Source organism: Mytilus edulis, chromosome 6 (assembly GCF_963676685.1).
Source record: "Mytilus edulis chromosome 6, xbMytEdul2.2, whole genome shotgun sequence".
In the NCBI taxonomy this organism is placed as follows: domain Eukaryota; kingdom Metazoa; phylum Mollusca; class Bivalvia; order Mytilida; family Mytilidae; genus Mytilus; species Mytilus edulis.
In genome coordinates, this window is record NC_092349.1 from 82,987,089 (window position 1) to 83,014,354 (window position 27,266).

Sequence of the window (27,266 nt, forward strand, 5' to 3'; positions counted from 1 at the left end):
GAATGACAGAAGTTTGTTAAGCGGGAATATTTAAAAAAAATAACCTTCATGCACATAGACAATTGTCTCTGAAAAAAGAGAACTTGAAGTGTCTGTCTGCACTGAGTTGAATTATCTATAAAATATAGCTTTTGTTAGTTTATATAGACGTCTATGCCTTAACCTTGCAGGTCACTCATCATTTTGGGGTGACCAAGAAATCGCATTTATAAATCACTGTATTATGCAAATATAATCCAGCCAGGGACTTTCTATTCTATATTTAGTATAGAAAGTCCCTGTATAATCACATAACCATTAATCATTTTTAAACAAGATAATCAAGGAATGAAACAAAAAAGTCCTAGATTATCAGATAACCAAGTAATCATAAAATATTTGGTCCGGTAATCAATAATCCCTTTAAAAACCGCCAAGTACTCACATAATAAATTCAAAAAACACACGAGGAAGCACTGTCATGGGGGATATTTCTTTACTATTACTTAGTGATAAATTTACAAGATCAATTTGATTCATCGTGTGAACCAGAAGAACCAGAAGTTATCTTAGAATCTCTTAATATCTCTAAAACGAATTTTCTTATCCATGTAAACTACCAGGTCTTATTATCAACTAGTACATTGTAAATCTGGTCTATCTAACAGTACCCATTATTAGCCTATTCAAGTTTGTAGAGGAATAGAAAAGGTGGGATGGGCAAACTAGGGGGTTTGTTATTTAACATGTTAATAACACCTCGATTTTGGCAAACTGAACAGTTAACAAATGCAAAAACCAGTGCTGATAACAGTGCACAGTGGGTTGAAAACAGTTAACAGTTTAGATTTATCTCAGATGACAGTTAACAACGCCTTAAAAAAAGGCCAAAAACAAGTTAACATAAAAAGGTATTGCCCCCATCATGGAAGTTAGCCTACATACATATTAAAAAAAGTTCTTATCTTTAATATCTAAAGGTAGAATGATAAGTTAACAGATGTGAAACTGAGATTATTTTAAGACGTGAGTAATTTTATTCTCGGTGTGACTATATCTAGATTGAATGATGTAGAAAGGTATAGTTTATTTGCTTGCCGTTTTCAGTTTTGAGATCATTGGGATATTTCCTCAGCTGATTTTCATAAAGTTATCTCCCTCTAGTGATGTACACTAACTTATGACATACTGTTGCATGAACACCAGCCTGCATTTTCTCCAATCGAATTTTCTTATACCTGGGAATAGTATTTATCTACCAATATATATGTTCCTGCTTATGCTAGTTTTTACCCTGATTTTTCCAAAAATTATATACTAGTACATTGTCTATAGTTTTCATAAATTATACAAGAAAATCAACGTTTTGTGAATATAAAGAAATCTATGATAGAATTTTAAAGTGAATATTAAAAAAAAACATTTCAAATATGATAAATTTATAAGAAAACAAGAATGTGTCCATAGTACACGGATGTTAATTGGACCGTGAAATTGGGGTCAAAACTCTTAATTGGTATTAAAACTAGAAAGACCATAATAGCATAGGGAACATGTGTACTAAGTTTCAAGTTGATTAAACTTCAACTTCATCAAAAACTACCGTAGTTTTTGATGAATTTGAAGTCTAATCAACTTGAAAAGGCTTGACCAAAAACTTTAACCTGAAGCGGGACAGACGGACGGACGAACGGACGAACGGACGGGCAAACGGACGCACAGACCAGAAAACATAATGCCCATAAATGGAGTATTAAAAATGGTGTAACTAACACGTTTCTTGCTAGAAGTGGAAAATGAAAATTTCATCATTTTTTTTACTAGAATGGTTATCTCCCCGTTTATTTCAATAATAGAATCAAACAAAAACTTCAATTTTAAATTTGTACTTGTGAATAAAGTATCAAAAAGGACACAATTCACTATTTTTCATGATAATAAAAGTCTTACAAATTAATTGATAATTTCTTTCAAAATTTGCAGACTTCAACAAGGAACAAGACTGATTATTTACAGCTGAGACTACTATAACACATAAGTAGTCTCAGTTTAGAGCAAAGTTATAACCCAAAATGGTGGTATACTGTTTTTCTAAATTATGCATATATTCCACCTACAGAAACACCAGTCTGCGTTATTTTACGGTCTTTTACGGTTTACAAATAAAGTTTATACTGTTGATGAATTTGAGAATTGACAAATACTAGGCGTATATATAAATCTTTTACATCATCGTATCAGTTGTCAGATTAAAGAAGCTAGACTCCTAAAAGGAAAAAGAGGAAAAGAGGATGTAAATAATTTTAATGGTAAAAAGGTTTTTAAAAATGTAAAAACAGATAATTTTACAGTTTTACCCAAATTGAGCTGTATATACACAAATGCAGACCAGTTATTTAACAAGCTGCCTGAACTAACAGTACGAACACGAGATGACAAACCAAAAATAATTGGTATCACAGAGGTTAAACCAAAAAATAATCGTTATAAACCAGGTATCTCAGAATATTCTTTAGCCGAGGTATCTGACTACAACATGTTTGGTAAAAACCTAGACGTCGACACAGGCAGAGGTCTTTTATTGTACATAGATAAACAACTGGACGCATCACAGGTCCATATGAATACAGAATTCCAAGAAAACTTATTTATTAAGATTAATTTAAATCAGTCAGACCAGCTATTATTAGGCTTGATATACAGGTCACCATCAAATAGATCACAAGAGTACACTAAACAATTAAATTTACTTACTACTGAAGCGTGTAATAAAGGCTACTCACATATCTTAATAATGGGAGATTATAATTATCCAGAAATAAACTGGGATAGTTGGAATTCACCAGGTGATAGTACAGAAAGTAATGAATACAGATTTTTAGAAAATCTACAAGAAAATTTCTTATTTCAACATGTTACAAGACCAACAAGATGGAGAGGCACCAATACACCGCATACCCTGGACCTGATTTTAACCAATGAGGAGAATATGGTCTCAAATTTAGAATACCAAAGTCCACTAGGGAAAAGTGATCACTGTACCATGAAATTTGACTTCAATTGCTACACAAATATTAAAAGCAAACCTAAATTAATTAAATTATTCAGTAAAGGAAACTACATAAAAATTAAAGAAGAATTAAATAAAATTAAATGGCCAGAATTACTACAGAAAGAAAATGATATAAATGAAAACTGGAAATCAGTTTTAAGTATAATCCAAGATATGGACAAAAAGTATATACCAACAAAAGAAAGGAAACAAATCGGTAGAGGGAAAAATAATTTCCCAATGGACAAAAACACCATAGATAAAATTAAAAGGAAAAACATCCTGTCAAAAAAGATTACCCATAATAACGACCCAGAAGTAAGGAAGGAATACAATAAGATAAGGAATCAAGTAAAAAGTAGGGTAAATAAGTTGAAGAGGGAATATGAGAAAAATCTATCAGAAAAAGCTAAAGAAAACCCTAAAGCTATCTGGAGCTATATCAAATCAAAAACAAAAACCAAAGAAGGAATTGGGGACTTACATTTGGATCCAGAAGACACAAAATCAGATAAAAACGGAAGATAACAGCAAAAAGGCCAAATTACTAGTAGAATACTTTTCCAGTGTCTTCACAAAGGAACCTGACGGCAAGGTACCATCACCAACGCCTGTATTAGTAACTAATGATATGCCATATCAAAAAATTAAGGAAGAAGTAGTGCTGAGACATTTAAATGCATTAAAAATAGACAAATCTCCAGGGATGGATAAACTACACCCCAGACTGTTAAAAGAGATCGCTGAATCATTGGCAAAACCTTTATGTATCATTTATAATCAATCACTTGAAAGTAAGACTGTACCTAACGATTGGAAGAATGCTATGATAAGTGCAATATTTAAAAAGGGTAATAAGTCACTAGCCAAAAACTATAGACCAGTCAGTTTGACATCAGTAGTATGTAAAATAATGGAGAAAATATTACGTGAATTTATAATAGAGCATATGAAAAAGAACAACCTATTCTCTAAAAAGCAATATGGATTTATTGCAGGAAGGTCAACTGGTCTCCAATTATTAGAAGTGATTGATAAATGGACAGAGGCACTAGATCAAGGATTAGACATAGACTGCATTTATACAGACTTTATGAAGGCCTTTGATAAGGTACCACATAAAAGATTAATAGCCAAAATCAAAAATCTAGGTGTCCACGAGGATATAGTAGGGTGGATAACGAGCTTTTTAGAAGATAGGAAACAAAAGGTCGTAGTGAATGGTGAAGAGTCAGACTGGGCTAACGTTACATCTGGGATACCCCAAGGATCAGTATTAGGACCACTACTATTTGTTTTATATATAAATGATCTCCCAGACCAAGTAGATTCTGATGCATACCTATTTGCAGATGACACTAAGATCTTCAGAATAATTAAAACACAAAATGACAGACAAATTTTACAAGAAGATCTAAATAAGATGGAATCCTGGAGTGACAAATGGCTACTAAAATTTCACCCAGAAAAATGTAAATATATGAAAATAAGTAAGAAATCTAATAGCACTGACCATCCACCAATCTATAACCTACTAAATCAGCCTATAGCACAAGTTAAAGAGGAAAAAGATATCGGAGTCCTCATTGATGCAGAACTCACATTCGAAAACCACATTAGTGAAAAAGTGAACAAAGCAAACTCCATATTCGCAGTTCTTAGAAGAACATTTAAATACCTGGGAATAGAAACATTCATGCCACTATACAAAACCATGGTTAGAACACACCTAGATTATGCCAGCTCAGTCTGGTCCCCATACAAAAAGAAAGATATAGACAAAATAGAAGGTGTTCAAAGAAGGGTAACAAAACAACTACCAGGGCTGAAAGACATGAGCTACCCAGAGAGACTAAAAAAACTAGGCTTACCTACATTATCCTATAGGAGAATAAGAGGAGACATGATCGAAACCTTCAAAACAATGAATGGATACTACGACAAAGAAGTTAGCTCATTTTTAAGAAAGGCAGAAGATTCTCAACAAAGATGTAGTAGTAGGACAAACAGCAATAAAGTAGTTCATCAAAGATTCCAATCTAATATCCGTAAACACTCTTTCTCTGTTAGAATTGCTAAAACCTGGAACAAACTACCAGATAAAATAACAAAGTCACCATCGATAAATTCATTCAAAAATCGACTAGACAAATATTGGTCAGACGAAGAATTATACTATAATGACTATAGAGCAGAAATATCCGGAAGTCACGGTCAAAATAGTATAAGAAACACATTAAATTACGAGTCTGGTGAAGAGGAACCTTGAGGGATCCTGTACTGGAAATCAACTATAAGTAACTATAAGTAAGTATCATTAGCTTCCTATACATAATTTTCCGTTCACTGATGTTTCTATATACGATCATCAGATAATAAAGTTAAGAATCATTGGTAATTCGAAAAATAATTAGATCTTGGTCATGAAAAATTTAAAATTTTCAATAATCTAGTCAAAATTATATATAATGTCGTGTCTTTAATACTAGTCTAAATAAATTTGAGTACAAGCATTGTCACAATCGGGTGTTTTCACTAAGGTCCGCGTGTCCTTCGTGTTTCCGATGAGGTCCCGCCGCCTGTCATTTTACATAGTTTTTCAAAGTGTTTTCATTGATGTTAATAGTGGATAGAATAATTTTGGAATAAACTATAATGTTTTCTGTTTACGTTTTAGTCGATATTATGAAATGAGCTATAAACTAAACCCGCCAGCTTTTCATGATCCTGACAGTGTTTTTCGATCAGCGGGTTTATAGATTGGCGAATCTAGATCAAGACGAAGCTTGTAAAAACGTGTGTTTTCATATTCACTACCAGAGAAGAATATAGATTTGCAATCATTTTCTGCGCTCTATCCACCTTCTATACAAGATTTTGATAATGGTAAGAATAAATTACATATATCTGCGCATTAAAGCATCATTTTATTATTTTTAACAGCATAAATTCATGGGAATCTCGACAGCCTTGTACTTTGTTTATCTGTTTATCTACTTCCTTAGTGGAAATATATCAATCATATTATAGATGATTTATGCGAAACAGACGAACAATAACTATTATTTAAAATTAATATGCAATTTTTGTTTCTATTGACAATCGTGCTAGTCGCACAAAACTCATAATTAATGTGTTTATTAGGACTTACAACATGTACAAATTCTATAAGTGTTCAGCAGATGCACTCTTATTGACTTCAACTTGATAAAACAGATCATAGATGTAATATTACATCTATGAACAGATGAAATAGAATAATAATCCCTTTTGGAGAAATTTTCTGATTTTGCCAGCCAAGCAAAAGACACAGAATTTCAAAAGGGATAAGAAGAATACCAATTTAAACTGTCACATGGTATTCTATTCAGTGAAGCAAGAGTTGCTCTGCTCTGTCAAAACCTTTAAACACATAATGACAAAATTATATGGTTAACTAATTTGAAAAAAAAAATCAATTTTCTTGAACATGTAGAGACCAGTTGCTCAAATGCATCACATTATGACATGTATGACACATTTATAGGAATATATTTTTTTACAAAAATTTGTTATTTTGAATTTTTAAACAAAAAAGATATAAAGTAAAAAAACTTTAATTTTTGATTTTTTCATATTTGAGCCCTTTACAGCTTTGTGTTTACTAATTGTAACGGATGGAAATTTGTCTCTTTTGCACTTATAACATGTATAATACATCTTTTAATATCTAGCTCTGTTTCATGTCCCCTTCCATTCTTAAATTTTCTAATCAATATAAATGTAACAATTTTTATATTAATAAATTTGGTTAAGCACTGCAAGCCTTAAACAAGTTCAGAAATTTTTATGTAGGAACTATAAACAGGTAAAGATTGATATTCAGAACTAGGTCACCACTGGTGTTCCAATTAATGGGTATTGAACCATAGACCAGGTCTGGTATCACATAACATTTGGTTATTTGTTGTGTAATAAAAAATTCATGATGTGCAAATAAATGTGAATAGCAACAAATTCCCTTTTAAGACCATAATTTGTAAAAGAACTCAATAAAAGTTGATGACCTCATGTCTAAAGATTATATATTTCATAAGTTCATTAACTTTTCTTTTGATGATATTTAGTCATGTCTAGAGGCAAAATATGTTGGCTTTACATCCTCGGCGCCATACCAGCGATATTCTGAAATCCAAAACTTTAAGTAGGACAATATAAATGATACATGTGTTTCCTCTAATGTGTTTTAAAAAAATATGTTAGGTAGATAGTTTTTTATTTTACAAACATCTTTTAGCTGGTTACTATAATGGAATCAGTCTGACTTTAACAGTGCTTGTTTAAAATGGCATAAATAATGTTAGGGTAGGCACTTTAAATTAGGATATGTATGCATTTGGTAGGGTTAGAGGAAACACATGTATTATTATTACATGCATTGGATATTGATAACTGATTTGGGGTAAAATACACATGTTCAAAATATATCTAAAAATTGGAATAATTCCTGTTTATGTGGAGAGTACACAACTTGATAAAAATCCAGAATATTTCCCTAATCTATTTGAAATGATTTTGCAGTTAAAATAAAGTCCATTTGTATGTTAGAATTTATTAATTGAGAAACAAGTTCAAGTTCTTTGGTTCAGGATGTATCATGATATCTTCCTCCTTCAAGGGAGCACCATTTAGTGCCAACCAATGTACATGTATCTATTGTTGAACTGTATTTTATTATCAGTGTTTGTTTCCATTTCCTTTTTAAAAAAATATGCTATTTTTGTCGGTAGAATTCTAATATATATCAAAAAGAAATTGTTATCTTGGGAACATGTGAAGCTATTGTGATTATAAAACATAATTCCCTGGTAAATTCCCTGGTAAATTACCAGGGAATTATGTTTTATAATCACAATAGCTTCACATGTTCCGTAAAGGATAAATTGTTAAATAATTATCTATTAAAAGGAGATATTTCAGAGGAAACTTATATATTGAAAGTGGACAAAATGAACTCGTCAAAAGTTTCAGAGTGTATAAAAGACAGTAAAGAAATGGGTCAAAATTTGGATTTTACATACATGTACATTGTACATGATATTTGGATTTTGAAAGAACTCCAAAAGACAATAACCCTGAAATCTGATATATATTAATTTGTGCACCTCTTAATGAACATGAGGAAGTACATTTATATTTATTGTTGTTAAATTTAAATCTCTATGTGACTTTGTGTTAAAGGTGCATATTACCTGTAAACTTAGGAGAAGCCATACTTAAAGGAACACAATCTTTGCCTCCTATCTACCTGTGTACTTTTTTTTGTAATTGTCAAGTGTTTCCCAAAATAGCATGTTACTTATATAATGACCTTTAACTACATTTCGGGGTTTCTCTGGATTTAACCAATGTATATGCAGGTCAAGGATAGATACAGAATAAAGATAAAAATACTAACATTGTGATAATTTGGATGTAATTGTTGTTTTCAATAGTAGTTTTATACCAGACGGCATAAACTAAACAGGAGACCAGTGTGAGCTCTTATGTATTTTACCTCCCACCAGAATCTCTTAGTATATGATTTGTGGTTTTTCACCAAGGCAAGTCCTAAGTACATGTATTTCTAAATCAGAAGGGTAAAAGTTGAAATTTGCATTTGTATATTGCAGTACAAATGAGAATTTCAGATTTAGATAGTAATTTAAACTTTGTCATTTAAACACTATTTACCATGTTTACTGGATAGTTATATTACTCCAAGTGGAGATAACTCAATATTTTTGAAATGCCAGAACTGTCTTCATTTAGAAATGAATTTTCTTTGTTTTATATATTAGCACCTATATATATATTAGCACACTTAACAACAGGCACATGAAATTTGACATAGCATTGGAATTTCTCTACTGGTAATACATTTGTATCTCAAATATGTGGTTTTTCCTATTAATATACATGTATATTGATTCACAATGTAGATTAAAGCCATAATTTCAGAAAAAAGTTTATATTTATAACAGCTTTCTCTGTAAGGATGGGCAAACAAAAAGTATGACACATTTACATTATATAGATTAACTAGACATATGTACTAAATACCTTTTATGTTCAGTTCAAGAAAGTATTTAAAGAGAAAGTTGTAAAAAAATAAATGGCAAAAAACTTGACCAGTAGGTAGGGTAAATATAGGAAGCCTAGGACATAACCCTGAAAAAATACACAATTTGAATAAAATGAAAAATTTCATTCAGTATATTACTTGTTCTGAACAACACCTGTTCAAAGGTCTCAGGTGTGTCATCTGTTTCATACCTGCTAATTATTTATAATCATTGATTAGTATAAACACCATACAGAAATCAAAATATTGATGAATGAATGAATGAATGAATCTTTATTTTCTCCATGTATATGAAGATTTTGCATACAAAAAGAAATTAATAATTACTCACACAATAAACAAAATATCATACATTTTTTGATAAATACCCAATGAAAAAAAAAAAAAACAAAAAAAAAACCAACAACATATTTAGATAAACACACAATACACATATTCCAGTAAACACAACAAAAACACAATGTTTTTCAATCAAAGTCTATTCAAAATTCAAAATTCAACCTGTTTTCAAATAATACATGTCTGAATTTTTTAAACATGTGGTAAACATGTTTTGCTATGTAATACATCATTCAAGACCAATCTATAGGATCGAGATCGTATACTATATCATTAACAGCTCCTAATAGTACTTCAAGAAGGTCATCGTCGTCTAAATTGAAAATGTCCACAGATTTTTGAATGGGAAGTTCATCTACAATTTTATAAAACATAACATTTCTCTCTGTTAATAGAACATGACACTCCATGATTAAATGTTTAATGATATCAAGAGACTGTTTGTTACATAGAGTACATGTAGCTTTCTTAATGGCTGCCGATCCTAAAGTCACAAGTACTAGCAGTTCGAGTTTTGCATCGGGATATAAAACTGTCAACCGAATTAATCTATGTTCACAGAGGGTAGGGTGAGTTTTGGAATACCTTTTGAGTTCATTTCTATTTTCTAAATTACTTTTCCATCTGTTCTCTTCATAAATTTCAATAGACTGACGGACAATTTTCGACCACAGCACTTTTTCTGGTATGTAATCCTCATTTACATAGGTTAGAAGAAAGGAAAGAAAATAGATCGTATTTAACCAGAGTTGTTATAAGATTATAGGTTATAGAGTGTTCGGCATTTTCATCCAGAATAAATTGACTGATGCACATGTTGAACAATTTTTTATGAGTTGTGCCCGATTTACTCCTACATAATCGCCCAAAGAATAAAAGTTTGAATTTGTCGATTACAGCTTCCAATGACCATAAACCAAGGTTGCTTGTAGTTGAGTCCGTTGGTGAATATTTGTCCATACACTGTATATATCGCGCAACATATCGTTGTGTTCTTTCTAAAAGTTCTATTTCAGAATTAGAGAGTTGTCCCCATACTTTGTAAGAGTACAATGCTGTAGGAAGAACAAAACGCTTCCATATTAACGTGTTTGTAATCGGCGTAAGGCCTTTCGGGTTTACTCCAGCACTATACAATGAATGTAGATTTTTCTTCAACTTCTTAGCGGCATTTTTTGTCCTTTCAAACGTTTTATTATTGTTAGTTATCAATGTACCAGCATAAATTGTATCCGTTTTACACGCTATTTTTGTATTTCCAAGCTTAATGTCAACATCTGTATTATTATTAAAAGCCAAGACACAACTTTTTGTTCCGTTATATTTAAGTCTCCATTTACAAGCATAAGTTTGTACACAGTCGAGAAGACCTTGTAGACCTTTTGGCGACGCACTAAGAAGGGTTGTGTCGTCCGCAAGAAGAATGGCAGGAATGTTCAAATAACCAATTCGTATTCCACAATTTGTCGAAATCAGCTGTTATATTAAGTCATTTATGTACAAAGAGAATAGCCAAGATGAGAGTACTCTCCCTCGCCCTACACCCTGAGAAATGGAGAAATTGTCACTAGTAAGTCCATTATATTGTACATGTGCACTAGCAGATTTGTAAGACATGAAAAGTATGTTCCATAATTTACCAGTTACACCGATTTCTTTTAATTTCAGAAAAAGTCCATAGTGCCAGATCTTATCAAACGCTTTCTCGTTATCTAGAAAACCAACATAAAGTTTAGATTTACTTTTCATAAACACGTTAATACATTCTTTGAGTGTGTATAAAGCGGGGATAGCACCATGTTCGGGAACAAATCCAAACTGTAAAGGATCAGGAAAAGTCTTATCAAGTGCAGTAAGCATTTTATTTATTCGACGAAGGACTGTTTTGTCATGTAATTTTCCAAATACGGATGTTAGGACAATAGCTCTGTAACTGTTCGGATTACTCTTGTCTTTGTTATTTCCTTTATATAACGGAATAATTATGCCATGTCGATATAGTAATGGAATATATTCGCATTTAAGTATAATATTAAAAATATAACAAATCCATTTCAACAAGGTATTACCACCGTATATAATATGTTCGTTGCATACATAGTCCAGTCCTGGAGCCTTACCACATTTTAAAGTTTTAATTTTGCTCATATATTTCATCTTCAGTGTAGGGCACATCGAAAAAAGCATTAAACGGTTTTCTAATTTGACTGCTATATTCACGATTTTTTTTTTTTTTCTGTGACATCCATATAAAAAGGTTGATCAAAATTGTCATTTTCATGTTCATTAGGAGTATACAAATCACTAAAATAGGTACTCCACAACTTGCAAATATCCCCGTGATTAGTAGCTGTATTTCCATCATAATTCAGACAAGTTGCTGGCGATTTTTGTTGTCTATCCTTTGCACTACACGATAAAATTGTCCTATGTCCATTTCGGCTGCTTTTTGCACATCAGCAAATTTTTCAGATTCCCATAATCGCTCTGTATTACGTTTATGCTTTCGAAATTCTCTTTTCTTATCTTTATACTGTTTATAAGAAATATTGTCGTTGTTTCGTGTTTGTCCCATTGACAGCCACGTTTTACGAGCTTGTCGTTGCTCATTATGGTAATAATCTAAGTTGTTACTTTTCCAGTACGGTTTTAAATAGTGTCTAAATTTTCCAGTGGGAATACAAGAATTTGCAGCAATATGCACAACATTTTCAATATTTGAGTTTATATGTTCTATGTAATTTTCGTTTATTTCACACGAGTTCAAAGGTAAAACTTCAAAATTTAGTAATTTGTCTAGTTCTGTTTGATAATATTTCTTCTCCCATTCATCACATCTCGACCACAATAGAACTTTACGATAAAGATGAAATTTATTTGATGTATTACATAGCAAATTCATATCTAAGAAAATCAAAACAGGATAATGATCTGAAACATTAAATGGACAGTCATTTCTGACTTCTAAATTTGTAAAGCCATTACAAAAGAATTCTGGAATGAAAATAAAATCAATCATAGTTTTACGTGTCATGTCTTTAGACCTAAATGTAAAATCAGGGCCTTTACGACCGGACATCAATGGGACAGGAGATAAATTATTTTTTGTAATGAAGTCTTTGACATTTTTTGATTTACTACTTAAACTTGTTACTGCAATATCAGTATTAAAATCACCACCAATTACTGTTACACAATCAACTGACATTCTATCAGTGTGAGCTCTTATGTATTTTACCTCCCACCAGAATCTCTTAGTATATGATTTGTGGTTTTTCACCAAGGCAAGTCCTAAGTACATGTATTTCTAAATCAGAAGGGTAAAAGTTGAAATTTGCATTTGTATATTGCAGTACAAATGAGAATTTCAGATTTAGATAGTAATTTAAACTTTGTCATTTAAACACTATTTACCATGTTTAGTTTGTTTACTGGATAGTTATATTACTCCAAGTGGAGACAACTCAATATTTTTGAAATGCCAGAACTGTCTTCATTTAAAAATGAATTTTCTTTGTTTTATATATTAGCACCTATATATATATTAGCACACTAAACAACAGGCACATAAAATTTGACATAGCACTGGAATTTCTCTACTGGTAATACATTTGTATCTCAAATATGTGGTTTTTCCTATTAATATACATGTATATTGATTCACAATGTAGATTAAAGCCATAATTTCAGAAAAAAAGTTTATATTTATAACAGCTTTCTCTGTAAGGATGGACATTTATAACAGCTTTCTCTGTAAGGATGGGGAAAACAAAAAGTATGACACATTTACATTATATAGATTAACTAAACATATGTACTAAATACCTTTTATGTTCAGTTCAAGAAAGGATTTAAAGAGAAAGTTGTAAAAAATTAAACAGCAAAAAACTCGACCAGTAGGTAGGGTAGGAGGCCTAGCACATGACCCTGAAAAAATACACAATTTGAATAAAATGAAAAATTTCATTCAGTATATTACTTGTTCTGAACAACACCTGTTCAAAGGTCTCAGGTGTGTCATCTGTTTTATACCTGCTAATTATTTATAATCATTGATTAGTATAAACACCATATAGAAATCAAAATATTGATGTATTGATGACAACTCAAGTCTAGGAATTGATGCATGAGAAATGAAGACATATATATTGTTATGTTCAGTAGATTATAGATTTCTGTTATTTTGACACATTTTGATGTTTGTTTCTAATAAAGTAAAATAATTACTAGTTTTGACATGTTTAAATATAATTATATAATAAAGCTCATTGATCTCTATTGATTATTGGAGTAATTTAAAGATTAAAATTTTGTTGGTATATTAAGATGAGACATTTTCTTGTACCATATATGGTAGGTTTTCAATACAGATTGGAGTTTCTAAAAATGCATGCCAAACTATGTTAATATTTGAAGTTTTCAGATACATGTACCAATGAAATTTGATATCTGAGAAGAATATATCATGATGAATGTATTTTTGATATTAAACGATTATCCGTAGACTCCTATTTCCAGATCTGTTTGCCCCATTTTCTAAATGACATGGTTTTAAGGTTGTTACCTTTATAGAACTAAATAAAAAGTATGTATTTCCTTAGGCATGTTAGGCAATTGATTTCATGTTTGGCCTGTAACACAAAATCCATAAAAATTGACACTCCTGGAAACTGAATTGCTTTGTTTGCATCAGTATTACTTTTTTCTTCTTCTGAGGCTTACAGAAAAAAGTGCTTGAGAAGCTTGTTGACATGTCAGATTTTAGTTGGTGTGAAAATAATTTTAACATTTACCCACAGTATGACAGTATCACTTTAAGTGCAATTTTCTTGATTTTTTTCAGGAATTGAAGCCATGATATGATAACAAGAAACTGTAACCATGGAAAATACACAAAATATTGGTCTAACAACAGTTACCAACCCTTCACCTGGACAAGTGACAAATTATAATGCTAAACCATATCATATGCAGCCCGTCCAGACTAGTGGTGGGCGTGACCTGGCTTCTGATTTAGTATGGCAGCGTGATCCAGACTGTTCTAGGGATCCTAATGTTGGTAACCATGGTAATCCAATGATGGTTTCACAAGGGGTATGTAAACATAAACAATTTATACAAACCATTGATCAGTATCACTTTACTTTATATTTTTGGCTCTAGATTTTATAAGAACATGATTGAGACAGATAGTGCTTGGAAGGGATTTTTTAGGTAACCTGCTTTAGTAATACAAGAAAATGCATTTGCTACCCAGATTTGACTATGGCTCCTGCTGTTAAGCTCAGCCACTTAGAGTTAGACCAAATCTTAGCAGTTTGGTTTTGTAAAAGGAGGATGCCTTTTGTATGAGCAGAGTAATAATCACAACCAAGGATTTAAGAGTCAAATTTCAATTAAAAAATATATACACATTTGTATTTCAGGAGTGTAACAACATTTGGAAAAAAAAGGTGATTTGGTGAAGGACAGTAGACTTTAACAGACTAAAGAATTGGTGAAATCACAAAAATACGCTGAGGAAAAATCAAGATGGAAAGTCCCTAATTGAATCGCAAAATCAAAAGCTCAAACACATTAAACGAATCGATTCTAATTGTATTCCCACTTAGTTGAAATCTATTATAACATATGATTCTCTAAGGTCTGTTCTAGAAGATAAGTTTAGCATATATATCGTATGTTAATATTTGAATTGTATTTTAGGTACATGTTCCAGTAAACCAGACACAAATGATGCCAATTAATCAACCACATGGTGTTCATCAGATGCAGGGAGTACCAATGAGTCAGCCACAATCAGTTCCAGTAAACCAGTCACCATCAGGGTACCCTGTTTCTAATGTTAATAATACTCTACCTCATAATCCTGCAGGTTACCAGTATCAAGGGCAGACAACTACGGTCCCAAATGCCTCTGGCGATCATGCTCATGTTGGTATGGGTCAGCCATTTCAGATGCCACAGGGAAATGTTTACCCTGGGATGAGACCCCAAGGTTTAGGGAATTATTTGCCAGTCACAAGTCATCAGCAACTCATGATGGATACTGACGGAAATAGAATTCAACAAAATAACATGATGCAACAGAACATGGCAATGACAGGGTACCAGATGCCTCCTCAAAATATGGTACCAGTACAATACAATCAAAATTTTGTACAGGGAGGTAATATGAATGGCAACACACAGTATATGAATATGCGCCCCCCTACAACAACTGTTCAGCACCAGCAACAGCATCAACCACAGCACCAACATCAGCAAGCTAATTACAATCATCCACGTCTCGTACCATATAATCAGCAATTAATGAATGCTCCGAGAACACAGTATAACAACCCTAGACCACCAGTGGTTCAAACACCTACTTTGAATATAATGGCAGCCAACCAGATAGCTCAAAAACCAACAAATCTTAATTTACCATCTAGTACTCAAGTTTCTTCACCAGACACAGGTTATCCAACTGTCCAATCACCAACTGTCGCTTCACCAGGGACGGAAAGTGTTAAATCACCAACATATGTTTTCATGTGTAATAAATGTAACTATGTGACACCACACCGCAGCTCATTTAAAACCCACTACAGTAGTCATATACAATACAAACCGTATCAATGTGCCTACTGCGATCACGCTACTATTATGAAACAGCCAATGCAAAAACACGTCAAAATGAAACATGCTATTGAGGATTCCGAGGGATTCTCTTATGAAAGTGATTCAAAAAAAGAAAATATCATAGAATTCTTCAGCAATCAATGTAGGTCAACTATGAATTTGGAAGAAGCTAAAAAATACCTGGATAAGTATGAATCTGGTGAAAAACTAAAAAGCGGACCAGCAAAGCGTAAACTGTCTATGGAAGAGAGAGAGAAGGATTCTTCAAAGAGAAAAAAGTCTTGGCCTGAAGCTGGAGATGAAAGTTATCAAAGTGAGGCTTCATTAGGTCAATCAAAATCTCCAATTAGCCCAAGAAAACTCACACACTGGAAGCAGGGCGTTACATTTGAACATAAAAATCAGGATACAAAAACTAAAGTAGGACGTGGTCGATCTATAAAATCTTTTACCAGTTTTGCAAAACAGAAAAAGTTCATTACTTCAGGTGTTATGAAATGTCCATTTTGTGAATTCAAATCTGGATCACAGAAAGGTTTGAAAAGACATTGTAATTGGCGACATCTAGAGAAAAGATATAGATGTAACAATTGTGACTTTTCTACCTTCTTTCTAGAGGAGATGGAAGGTCATATCCAAAGAGATCATTGTGAAAGTTACCAGTTACATAGCAACGAAACAAGGAAATCTCCTGAAAAAACTGTTGGAAGACCGAGAAAGAACCTATCCAGTGCAGAAGAGACAACTCCTAAGACAGTTACCATTGACAGGTTTGCTGAAGATAATGCAGACGACAGTGGAAATGATGACATGCAGTTAAATTGTCCACACTGCAATTTTTCTTCAAATCCATTTGCCCTCAAGAGACATTTGTTCTTCTATCACAAAGAATGTGATTGGAAATGTAAGATTTGTGGATTTATTTCTGGCAGTAAAAAAGAACTTGTACGACATTCCAATAAGGCACATCCAAATACTCAACCAAACATTGTTCAAACATTTGCCGATATTTCTTCTCTGTTACCAGACAATGCTTCAGAGCAAGAGAAGGGAACTCCCCCTGATAAGGATATTGATGAAAATGAAAAGGTAGTGGGTAAACATAAACTAATTGACCGTGATTATATCAAAACAAACAAGAAGCGAATGGTGTTAGGGAAAAAACGGGTTTCTAAGATCATCAATGATACCAGTGGTGAAGACAGACTACAAATTATGAAAATTATAAGTGAAAGAAAGAAACAGAAACGTGGTAGAAAAAGGGAGGAAACAAAGAATGGTAAGGAAAATAGGAGACATTCCAGTTAAAGGTCATGGACTTCAGAAATTTATATAAGTTTGCTATTCCATTTACTTCTAGTGCTAAGGATTTTAGAATAATAATTATTACAAAATGTAAATAGATATAAGTCTAGAAGATGTGGTATGAGTTCCAATGAGACAACTCTCCATCCAAGTCACAATTTGTAAAAGTAAACCATTATAGGTCAAGTACTGTCTTCAACACAAAGTCTTGGCTCACACCGAATAGCAAGCTATAAAGTCCCCAAAAATGACCAGTGTAAATCTATTCAAACAGGACAACTATCTAATTATTTAATCTATCATGTCTATATAAAAAAAAACTAGTAACACTTATGAACCACATCAACAAAAGACAACCACTGAACATCAAGTTTTTTTTATGGCTATGCTTTATCTTGTTGATTCAAATTAAGATAAGCAAATCATTCAGAATCAATTATTATTGCATAGCAATATAATATTTCCCACAGAAAGTAACCAAAAGTTCTATTATTGCACTAGTGTAATAAATCTTCAAAATTCATGACGTCATCAAAGACAAAATCTTAGTTTAAACCAGTTTTTACTTCAAATATCATATTGCTATACAATAAAAGGGTTATTGCATGAATATTGGGGAATATTGTCTCTCGTAGAACATATATTGCACTCGCAAGCTCGTGCAATAAAAAATTCTACTTGGGACAATTTTCACCAATATTCATGCAATAACCCTATATTATTGTAATTTATCATATACTTAGTAGTTAATACAGATAAATTGCAACCATTCTGTATCAGCCATCCATCATAAATCGAGATCAGTCACGATTGCAAACACCTTAATTGTATTACGTCATATCACTTGAAAAAACATCTACTTTAGGTTCTAATGTATATAATACAGTGTACAATTATGATATCGCAGAGCTCTTGGGATTATATTGGTGTCCCAGGCTTTGAGCAACAAATATGTTCGTCACAATATTTTTTATTACCACTAAAGAAATCACTACATGCATACATGCTTGTTTTCAGTTACAGTTATGATCAGTTTTATTAGCATTGGCACATCTCATTTAACAAGAAAGCAACCAAGTTATATTTACATATGAATAACATCATATACCTTTGTTTTCTAAATTTTAGATCAGAACTCTTATGTTGTACGTCCAAAGAAACTAAAGATTGCCAGGATAGGATTTAGTTGTGTATACTGTACCTACGCTGCTCCTCTTAGGCATCAGTTACGACTTCATTGTTACGAAAAACACACTAAACATCCAGCTTGTTTGATGGAGTTTATAAATAGTACAATGGCTTTGGAAGAACAAGAAGACTATGCTAGAGATAAGACAGAAGAGAAAAAGAGTCCGGAGAAGACGGGTAGTACTTTGGAGATAAATGCGAATAAACATGTCTCGGAGGATATGGTAGTAAATTCTAGCAGTGAGAAGCAGGTAAAAGATATACAAGATTTTGAAGAAAAATCTGTCGAGGAGGGGGAACAAGACTCCAGTGAGAAATTAGAAGGAAAGAAAATCCAATCGATTGAAGCAGCAGATACAGTCAAAGAGAAGAAAAACAAATTAGAGGAATCTGTAATTGAAATAAGCTCTGCAGATGAAACAGAACTAGACATCACAATAGAAGATTCTGATTGTGAAAAGAAGACTGAAGGAGAAACAACCAAAGACCTCAAAGACAAGAGTAAAAATGAAATACAAAATCTTCCAGAAAACCCAAATACAGGAACAGATAACTCTATATCAAAAGTAGATGAAGATCAAAACAAAGAAGTTTTGACTTGTATGGAGAACATTCTTGCCAATATTGGGAATGCAGACAATACTACAACAGAAAATGGTGCTAATGATTACATTTTACAAACTGATAAGTTTAATGGTCACAAATTTTCAAATCCTTTTTCTACGCTTATCGTACAACTTAATTCCACCCAGTTATTAGTTAAAGATGCCTTTGAAGGAACACTTGATGATGTAGATATATATTTAGAAAAATATGGAGTTCGTACTCTTAACATGGATTCTCTTACTCCTAGACAGTTTTCATTGTTCATGAAAAAGTTTGGAAGTAATTTGCAGCAAATTGCAGCATGAATTTTCTAATGGATCTTGACTATTGCTGCTAAGGTTTATATTTTTTTAATTTACTGTATGGTTTGTTATATATGTAAAGTTATGGGTATTATTTCCATTCTTTATGGAAATAGTGTTACTTGTATCAGTGATTTAGAAAATCACTCATTTAAGTAAGTCCCCTGACTGTTAAAAGTTTTTGTTATAAAAATGTCTGTAAAAGTACAGTTCTTCTCTTATTGATAATTCTCAAGAAAATAATGTTAGGGGGCCTGCCAACCCTCAGCATGTGTCCAAGACACTAATCACCCAGTCTTTTCTGTCCCTTTCTCTAACCTTCTTTCTACCACTATCTGTGTTTTCAAAAACAAAAATATGACTTAATTTATAAAGTGCAAAAATAAAGTTTGCTATCATGTTTGGCCATTTTGGATTTGTTTTACCAAAGTTCTTTGTGGGTATCAGAAAATCTGAAAAGGTCGTTCATTTTATTTATAAATCAAATTAACTTGTATTGTTTTTCTTCATTTTATACAGTTTTGACATTAGGGATTTAATGCTCCTATTAAAATATTAAGGTTTGTCATTACAGTAATAGATAGGATTGAATTATTAAAATTGTGAGAGGTTTTTCATTCTTTCATTACACATAAATGGCTTTTTATGGGAAAATATTTATATTGTATTTAGGGGTTTATGTAGCTTATATTCTTTTCTGCCTCATTCCTACTTTCTCTTTCTGAATTTTCCATTTTAATATTTTCGACAAGTACTTCATACTTACACTTGCCTTAAACATATTTTCTAGTGTGGATTTAATACATGCTTGAGCAGTTTACATGATTCATGTGAAACACTTTATATGGGTCCTTGTAACACAAGTTTTTTTATGGGATTTTGGTTGTGCTGATTTTCTAATGGTAAAGGTGTGATTGTTTTTTTTGTAATTTTATAAAGCATGATTTTTATCAAACACAGTTAAGGTTAACAAGACTGAATGTACAGTATGAGCAGTAGAGAGAATAAGGGTATATGTTTGTCATTTGGTATATTTGATATATATCCCGTCTTAGTTTTTACAGTGTGGGTCACTCTTTACAGAAGCTATTTTGTTTCAACTAAAAAATGAGCAAAACTTTACAAAAGTTTTATTTTTTTTCACTTACATCCTTTACTTTTTAAGTAATCACATGGTCACAATTGGGAGGAAAAACTTTATAATTTAAAGAATTATAATCACAAATCATGTACTTACATCCCCCCTTTTTTATAACTTTAATATGAATTATCTCCCTTAAAGTCAGTAATTGTAGTAGTTGAATATCTTAATTTTGAATATCTCAACTTGTATTACAAATTATGTTGCAAAGTTGATGAAAGTGTTGGTTCCTCTAAAGAATTGTTTTTCATAGTGTCACAATTACATGTAGAGCATAATATGATATGATAATGTGCATTCAATTTCCCCAAGTTAGAGATACAGGAATAAGTAATAAAACAAACCAAATGACACAAATAATGAGTACAGATCTTCCTCTCTTTGTAATGTATAATAGCAGTAGTTGTTTGATCATAGCCATCTTGTGACTTTGTTGTTTTTGTGTAATTGTAGAAGGAATACAAGCTCAAAGGGTTGTTTGATAACTATTTTTGAAGTTATCTGATTAAGTGTACAATGCACTATAGACTTGCAAAAAAAAATCAATAAGTTGGGACACATGATTTGTTTTAAATGTATATTTTCAGTTTTTTTGTCTCAAAATGAATTTTAAGAAAGAAAAAAATCCCCATGTTGTTTATGAATTCCAATTCTAGAAAGTAGTTTGCTGAGTATTAATTTTTGTGGGTTGAGTAAAATATATATGATGCTTGTTCTTTGAGGTTTTTACATAAAATTCTACATCAAAAGTGGAAAAAAAATTGCAATTTGTTGAACATTCAAAATTGTGCTTCAATTCTATCCACAAAATTAGGACCTAACAATTGTTATGAATCCACAGTACATTCTCTCTGTTTGTATAGTGCTACATAGATTTATATCAACTATATTCCATTGTTTTTCTTAAAGAGTTCTTTATATTTTGTTGTACAGATTTGTTTCTTTACTAATGTTGATTTCTGTTGTAATTTTTATTTTGTTGAATCATGTTATATAAGGTTTAAATTTTTCCTAATGTTTTGTTTTTCACTTACAAGCTTGATATTGATTTTAGTAGATGCTTAAATTTTTAATGCATCCAATATGTTGAAGTTATTATTCTAAGATCATGGTATTCCATTTTCACATCATGTTTGTATTTGCAAGATTTAGTTTTTACAAACCTCTGATAAATTTGTAGTTTATCTTTCAAATTTTGATCCATAGTTCAAAGTTTAGAAATTGGTCTGAAATCACTGTAATGTAAAAATTTAAATGGTCAATAATAACAGAAATTTCAAGTTCCCTAGAATAGATTATCCAATCAGAAAGTATTAAATTGAAGATATTAGAAATGACCATTTTCTCCAGATTTTGACTTTTTGGGTGCATTAGCAGTTCAAAGTTTTTTGTCAACCTGTACAAGCCTATAAAGTAAGATTATAATGATCAATTAGAGAACACCAGTCTTACTTTTATTAAAAACTCCAGATTGGGACATATTTTTGGTGAGAAACTATAAATTTTTGATGATAAGAGGCAATGTACAGGAACCATTACTGTATATCAGTTTTCCCTGGAAAAACTATCTTTGATGATGCTTCTTGTTGAAATTCGTAGTGTTCATCAGCTTAAATTGGTATCAAGCTCTTTACTTAAAATGGCAAGTTTCTCGTTATTGTGAGAGAAAATTAAGACAATGTATGTTAAAGTTCTGAAAAATATTTTTATATGGTCACAAATTTATCATGATTTTTACAAAGATGATGTTTTTTTTTCTTAATTCTTGTGAATGATTATTATAATTTGTATGTTTTGAAAAATGTACAAGAGAAATAAATGAATAAGGAAAAACAGGACAATCACATGCATTTTCTCTCATCAGAACCTAAATAAAGAAGATTTTTTTTTGACCGAAACAAAATAAGATAATTTTTGGTAACAGGAACTTATAAAAACTTTTTTTTTCATGCTAAAAATTATTGAAAGAAGTAAGTTGTACATAAGGAAAATTAATGAATTTTGTAAACTTTCTATAGACATGATAATTTAACTTGGAACAGTTTTGAAGAAAAAAAATGTATTTACCTGTACAATTGGTTTTAATTCATCAACAAATTAAGTAAATGTTTAAAACTTTTATATAAAGATAATTGAATTTTAGAAAGAGCAGTGCTATCATATTCTCTTCATTCCAACTATTTAAATGCTCATGAATAAGTTTCTAGCATATCCACTGACAATTGGTACCAAAAGTACTGTCAATCCACTGAAGGTATCGGTCATAGAAAATATATTTTTCATCATTGTTCATATGTTCTAAATATATATTAATTGTCTAATTCTTATGTTGTTTCTTTTTGCACATAAAAAGGGGTTTTGTAATTTGATGTTATAAATGTCTACAAATGGAAATAAAACTATGCATATTCAAAATACTTTCTTCAGGCCAAAATTAATGACTGCATCGATTGAATATTCAGATGATTCTGTTTAAAATGCCTTTTGATAGGAAGATCAAAAGAAGTGTACACAAAGTACAAGTATCAATAAAGGAGAGTTTGACATACCGTCTGGTCTATTGATGAATACTGCTGCTGACCTCTTTAACAGGGGCAGATCTAGGTTCAGAGGAGAGAGAGGTCATAATTTGTGTAAATAATAGAAATACTGCTGCTGACCTCTTTAACAGGGGCAGATCTAGGTTCAGAGGAGAGAGAGGTCATAATTTGTGTGTAAATGATAGAAATACTGCAGAGCATAGTAAGGCTTAAAAACATTTGATGAATTAAAGCTATAAATGACACTTTAAAGTTTTAAGCTGTTGGTCCAGATTTATGTCTTACAAGGATAGTTGGTAACATTTACTAGAAGAACTTTTGCATTTTTTTGTTTTTTTGAAACATGTTCAGAACAGGCAACATAATTTCGATAAGATATAAACTGCAGTTTAAATAAAATTGTGCAAATTAAGAGACCCATATTATTTAATTTGAGCTCATTTTATCCTCATACTGGAAAAGCAAGTTTCCTTCTAAAGACCTGCTGTAAATGCAATTTTCAGCAATAGTGCTTTATAAATGTTCATTTTTCTCCACCATACCTTAATATGAAATAATTCAAACTACTCTTCTAATCTTTCCATGAGTGATTTCCATCACTTTGATTTTGTCATTCTTTACAGAGAAAACAAATCATAGTTATTTGTTATAAAGATCTGTCAGTTGTCAATGGTTTTTAGAAATGCTAAATATACGACATTACAAGAATAATGGTTTATAGAGCAAGTGGATACAACTTTAAAAATAAAGTTCGACAAAGCATAACATTAAAACTGGGGGTGGGAAAATATCAAAAAAACATTTGAATTTATTATCTAAGGGAGTCTTTTATTAGTTTAATGAGTGGCCTGCCTGTGGATTGTTAGAATATTCCTCAGGATGCAGACTATATATGTGTCTAATTGTAATCCTGGTATCTATGATGAGTGTATTGTATATGTGTATGATTGGTGGTATGTTGGTTCTTGCCTGTCAGATGTGTCCACAGCTTTATGTTCTATATGACGCCAGTCTTTGGTCTTTGTAGATCTATTGAAATTTTGAATTTCAATTCTTTCAATTATTAAGAAATCTTGCATGTGCTTGGCTTTCAAACTTTTGGTTTTATATTTTACATGGTAAAGGTTAATACAGAAACACTTCCCAAGCTCGAGGAAATCTGTGATAAAGAAATAAAGAGAAATGGTATGATAACAGAAGGCAATAGTTGTATAACGCTGTTCGAAAGTCATAAATCGATTGAGAGAAAGCAAATCGGGGTTACAAACTAAAAGAGGGACGAAAGATACTAGAGGGACAGTCAAACTCATAAATCGAAAATAAACTGACAACGCCATGGCTGAAATTGAAAAGGACAAACAGACAAACAATAGTACACATGACATAACATAGAAAACTAAAGAAAAAGCAACACGAACCCCACCAAAAACTAGGGGTGATCTTAGGTGCTCCGGAAGGGTAAGCAGATGTAACCCGTTGTGTTGCTTATGTGATGCTAAATCCGGTAAATAGTCTTAATTTGATAGTTCACATTCATGAAAGGGAAGGGGATTGTAGTTACGACGTACGGAACATATCCGATATAATTTATGAAACGGTTATTCCAAAACGGTCAACCAACTCGTGATGGCGTTCTTTAAATTTACGAAGAGATTATTTCAACTTCACCATTTGGAACTCTTGATTTAATAGCTTCTGTGTGAGCAACAATCCTCTATCAAGAAAATCATGATAGGAAGTGCAAGCACGGAAATATTGTATCAATTGGGAGATATATACACCGTATGCAGGTGCTGCTGGAATGTTGCTACTTAGAAATGGAAAGTTCACAATTGTAAAGCTAAAACTTGGACAAACGCATCAACTATGAGAGGGAAACAACAGAAACACTGAAGTGCAACAAAAAACCAAAACGACAATGCAAGACATACAGAAACGAACTATAAGATAACAACTGCCTTATTCCTGACTTGATACAGAACATTTTAAGTAAACATAGTGGGTTGAACCTGGTTTTGCAACTAGCCAAACCTCGCGCTTTTATGACAATGGTTAATATACCACTAAAATGACATGACAGGACTACAGTACAAATAAATGCAACAACATTTAGGACAGAAATAAACATTACGATAGGACATTTCGACATAGGAATCAAAAGTACCACGTCCAGGCCTAAAATTTAATGGACCTTATGTGCGTTTCATCTACATAAGACTATCAGTGGCACTCAAAATAGTACTACAGTACAAATAAATGCAACAACATTTAGGACAGAAATAAACATTACGATAGGACATTTCGACATAGGAATCAAAAGTACCACGTCCAGGCCTAAAATTTAATGGACCTTATGTGCGTTTCATCTACATAAGACTATCAGTGGCACTCAAAATAGTAAAGAAAGCCAAACAAGTTGAAAAGCGTTGATGACCAAAGAGTCTAAAAAGTTGTGCCAAATACGGCTAAGTTTATTAATGCATTGGATAGGAAAATCCTTAGTATTAAGAATAATTCGAACTTTAGCAAACAGTAAATTTATAAAAAATAACCATATGTCAACACCAAAGTAGGAATAACCACAGAATAAAAACGAACACCACGTAAAAAAAAAATAGTTTTACAATTTAACACTGACAGTTGGTCACTATGTAACTGTAGGCCTTGTCGGTAAATGATGAACAACTCCGACACATTTATTTTCTCATCTCAAATGGAGGAAGAACTTAAGATTACTAATAAATCTAGTTGAAGACCAAAAAAAACCGAAACGTGCCAGTCAGATAAACCATAACTAGTAATTATATCTGAAAAAAAACAATGCTGTTAAGTCATGGATTTAGAAGGGCATTCAAAATCTACGATGTACAACGAGTCTTCTTCTTCTTCCATGTAAGAGTTGGGTTCCTTGAATGAAACGTTTAAACTCTACGGCACTACGCATGGTGACATTACATATCTAGTCCCCTAAGGCTATTATACAGTATTTAGAATAAAATCAGGTTGTTACGGTTGAAATTATGTACAATCGTTGAGTCTGGTATTAATGTGTTGTCTGTAGCCCTGTGCGGAAATCGTCAACTGATCCAGCTTCAGCAACCCTGGCAGGCAATGTATTTCATTCCATGATTGTTCTTGGAAAGAAGGAGTTCCTGTAGACATCAATGGTGACGCTCTGTTGGTAAAACTTGAGTCCACCACGAGTTCTACTGTCGCCACCTTTTAGGTAAGTATTCTTGTTGATGTCTATCAGCTCATTCTGGATACGATAGAGCACGCATAGCCTGTTGTCACGGCGTCTTGTCTGTAATGTGTCCCATTTTAGATCTTTTAACATTGTAGTGACACACCCTTGTGTGCGTGATGTGTAGTAATTAAAGACAAATCTAGCAGCTCTTCTCTGTATGAATTCTAGTGTGTTGATGATTGCTTGGTTGGTTGTGTCCCATATATAATAGAAGCATACTCTATGACAGGTCGCGCGAAAGTTGTATAGCCAAGATCCTTTTACTTTCCTTGTACATTTTTTCAGGTCTCGTTTAACAAAACCAAGTGTTCGGTTACCCTTTGCTGTAACGTTCTGGATATGTTTGTTCCATGAGAGATTATTTGATATTGGCACTCCCAAGTACTTGGCACTATCTACTGGTTCTATTGTGTGTCCATGTAAAGTGTATAGGTATAGTAAAGGTTCTTTGTTCTTTGGTGGTATGCGGGTAACACTGCTTTTTGTTGGATTAAATCTCATCATTCATGTCTTTTCCCACTTTTCTAACGCTTCAATGTCTATCTGCAGTTGTTCTGTATCTTTGGGGTTACTAATTTCCCTGTACAGTAGACTGTCATCAGCAAAGAGACAGACGTCTGATTGAGTATAAGCGGACATGTCATTGATGTATGTTAGGAACAATAAATGACCTAGCACTGTGCCCTGTGGCACTCCCGACAGAACATCGTCTTGTTGAGATCTAGCCCCTTCCAATACTACCTGTTGTATCCGGTTTGATAGGAATGAACAGATCCAGGAGTTTGTCCGGCCACTTACTCCATAAAATTGGAGTTTGTACAGTAGCCTTGAATGAGGAAC

General features: G+C 32.3%; 4 protein-coding genes across 4 annotated transcripts in view; 2 read left to right on the forward strand and 2 right to left on the reverse strand.

Moving 5' to 3' along the window:
• The window catches only part of LOC139528664 (E3 ubiquitin-protein ligase RNF34-like), a 23,407-nt gene extending 15,015 nt beyond the window's left edge, over positions 1 to 8,392 (reverse strand). The window contains exon 1 of the mRNA XM_071324774.1: positions 8,263 to 8,392. The gene's annotated coding sequence lies outside the window, so the exon portion shown is untranslated. The remainder of the gene's footprint in view (positions 1 to 8,262) is intronic.
• LOC139526685 (uncharacterized) lies at positions 696 to 3,559 on the forward strand. The gene is made up of 2 exons (XM_071321846.1): positions 696 to 799; positions 2,221 to 3,559. Exons 1-2 carry the CDS (start codon positions 696 to 698, stop codon positions 3,557 to 3,559), a joined length of 1,443 nt encoding a protein of 480 aa, XP_071177947.1.
• Positions 5,760 to 23,054, forward strand: LOC139528663 (uncharacterized). The gene is made up of 4 exons (XM_071324771.1): positions 5,760 to 5,917; positions 14,317 to 14,567; positions 15,180 to 17,376; positions 18,531 to 23,054. The coding sequence occupies exons 2-4, from the start codon at positions 14,355 to 14,357 to the stop codon at positions 19,499 to 19,501; spliced, it is 3,381 nt and encodes a 1,126-aa protein (XP_071180872.1). The 5' UTR covers positions 5,760 to 5,917; positions 14,317 to 14,354; the 3' UTR covers positions 19,502 to 23,054.
• Positions 23,055 to 26,297: 3,243 nt separating this feature from the next.
• Positions 26,298 to 26,927, reverse strand: LOC139526686 (uncharacterized). The gene has a single exon (XM_071321847.1). The coding sequence runs from the start codon at positions 26,925 to 26,927 to the stop codon at positions 26,298 to 26,300; it is 630 nt and encodes a 209-aa protein (XP_071177948.1).
• Between the last annotated feature and the right edge of the window lie 339 nt (positions 26,928 to 27,266).

Excerpts from the sequence above, each read along its gene's own strand:
- LOC139526685 (XM_071321846.1), top strand. The coding sequence starts at position 696 with ATGGGCAAACTAGGGGGTTTGTTATTTAACATGTTAATAACACCTCGA. Across the intron at positions 800-2,220 it reads AGTGCTGATAACAGTGCACA|TTGTCAGATTAAAGAAGCTA; the intron begins GTGGGTTGAAAA and ends TCATCGTATCAG.
- LOC139528663 (XM_071324771.1), top strand. The coding sequence starts at position 14,355 with ATGGAAAATACACAAAATATTGGTCTAACAACAGTTACCAACCCTTCA. Across the intron at positions 14,568-15,179 it reads CAATGATGGTTTCACAAGGG|GTACATGTTCCAGTAAACCA; the intron begins GTATGTAAACAT and ends ATTGTATTTTAG. Across the intron at positions 17,377-18,530 it reads AAGGGAGGAAACAAAGAATG|ATCAGAACTCTTATGTTGTA; the intron begins GTAAGGAAAATA and ends TCTAAATTTTAG.
- LOC139526686 (XM_071321847.1), bottom strand. The coding sequence starts at position 26,927 with ATGAGATTTAATCCAACAAAAAGCAGTGTTACCCGCATACCACCAAAG.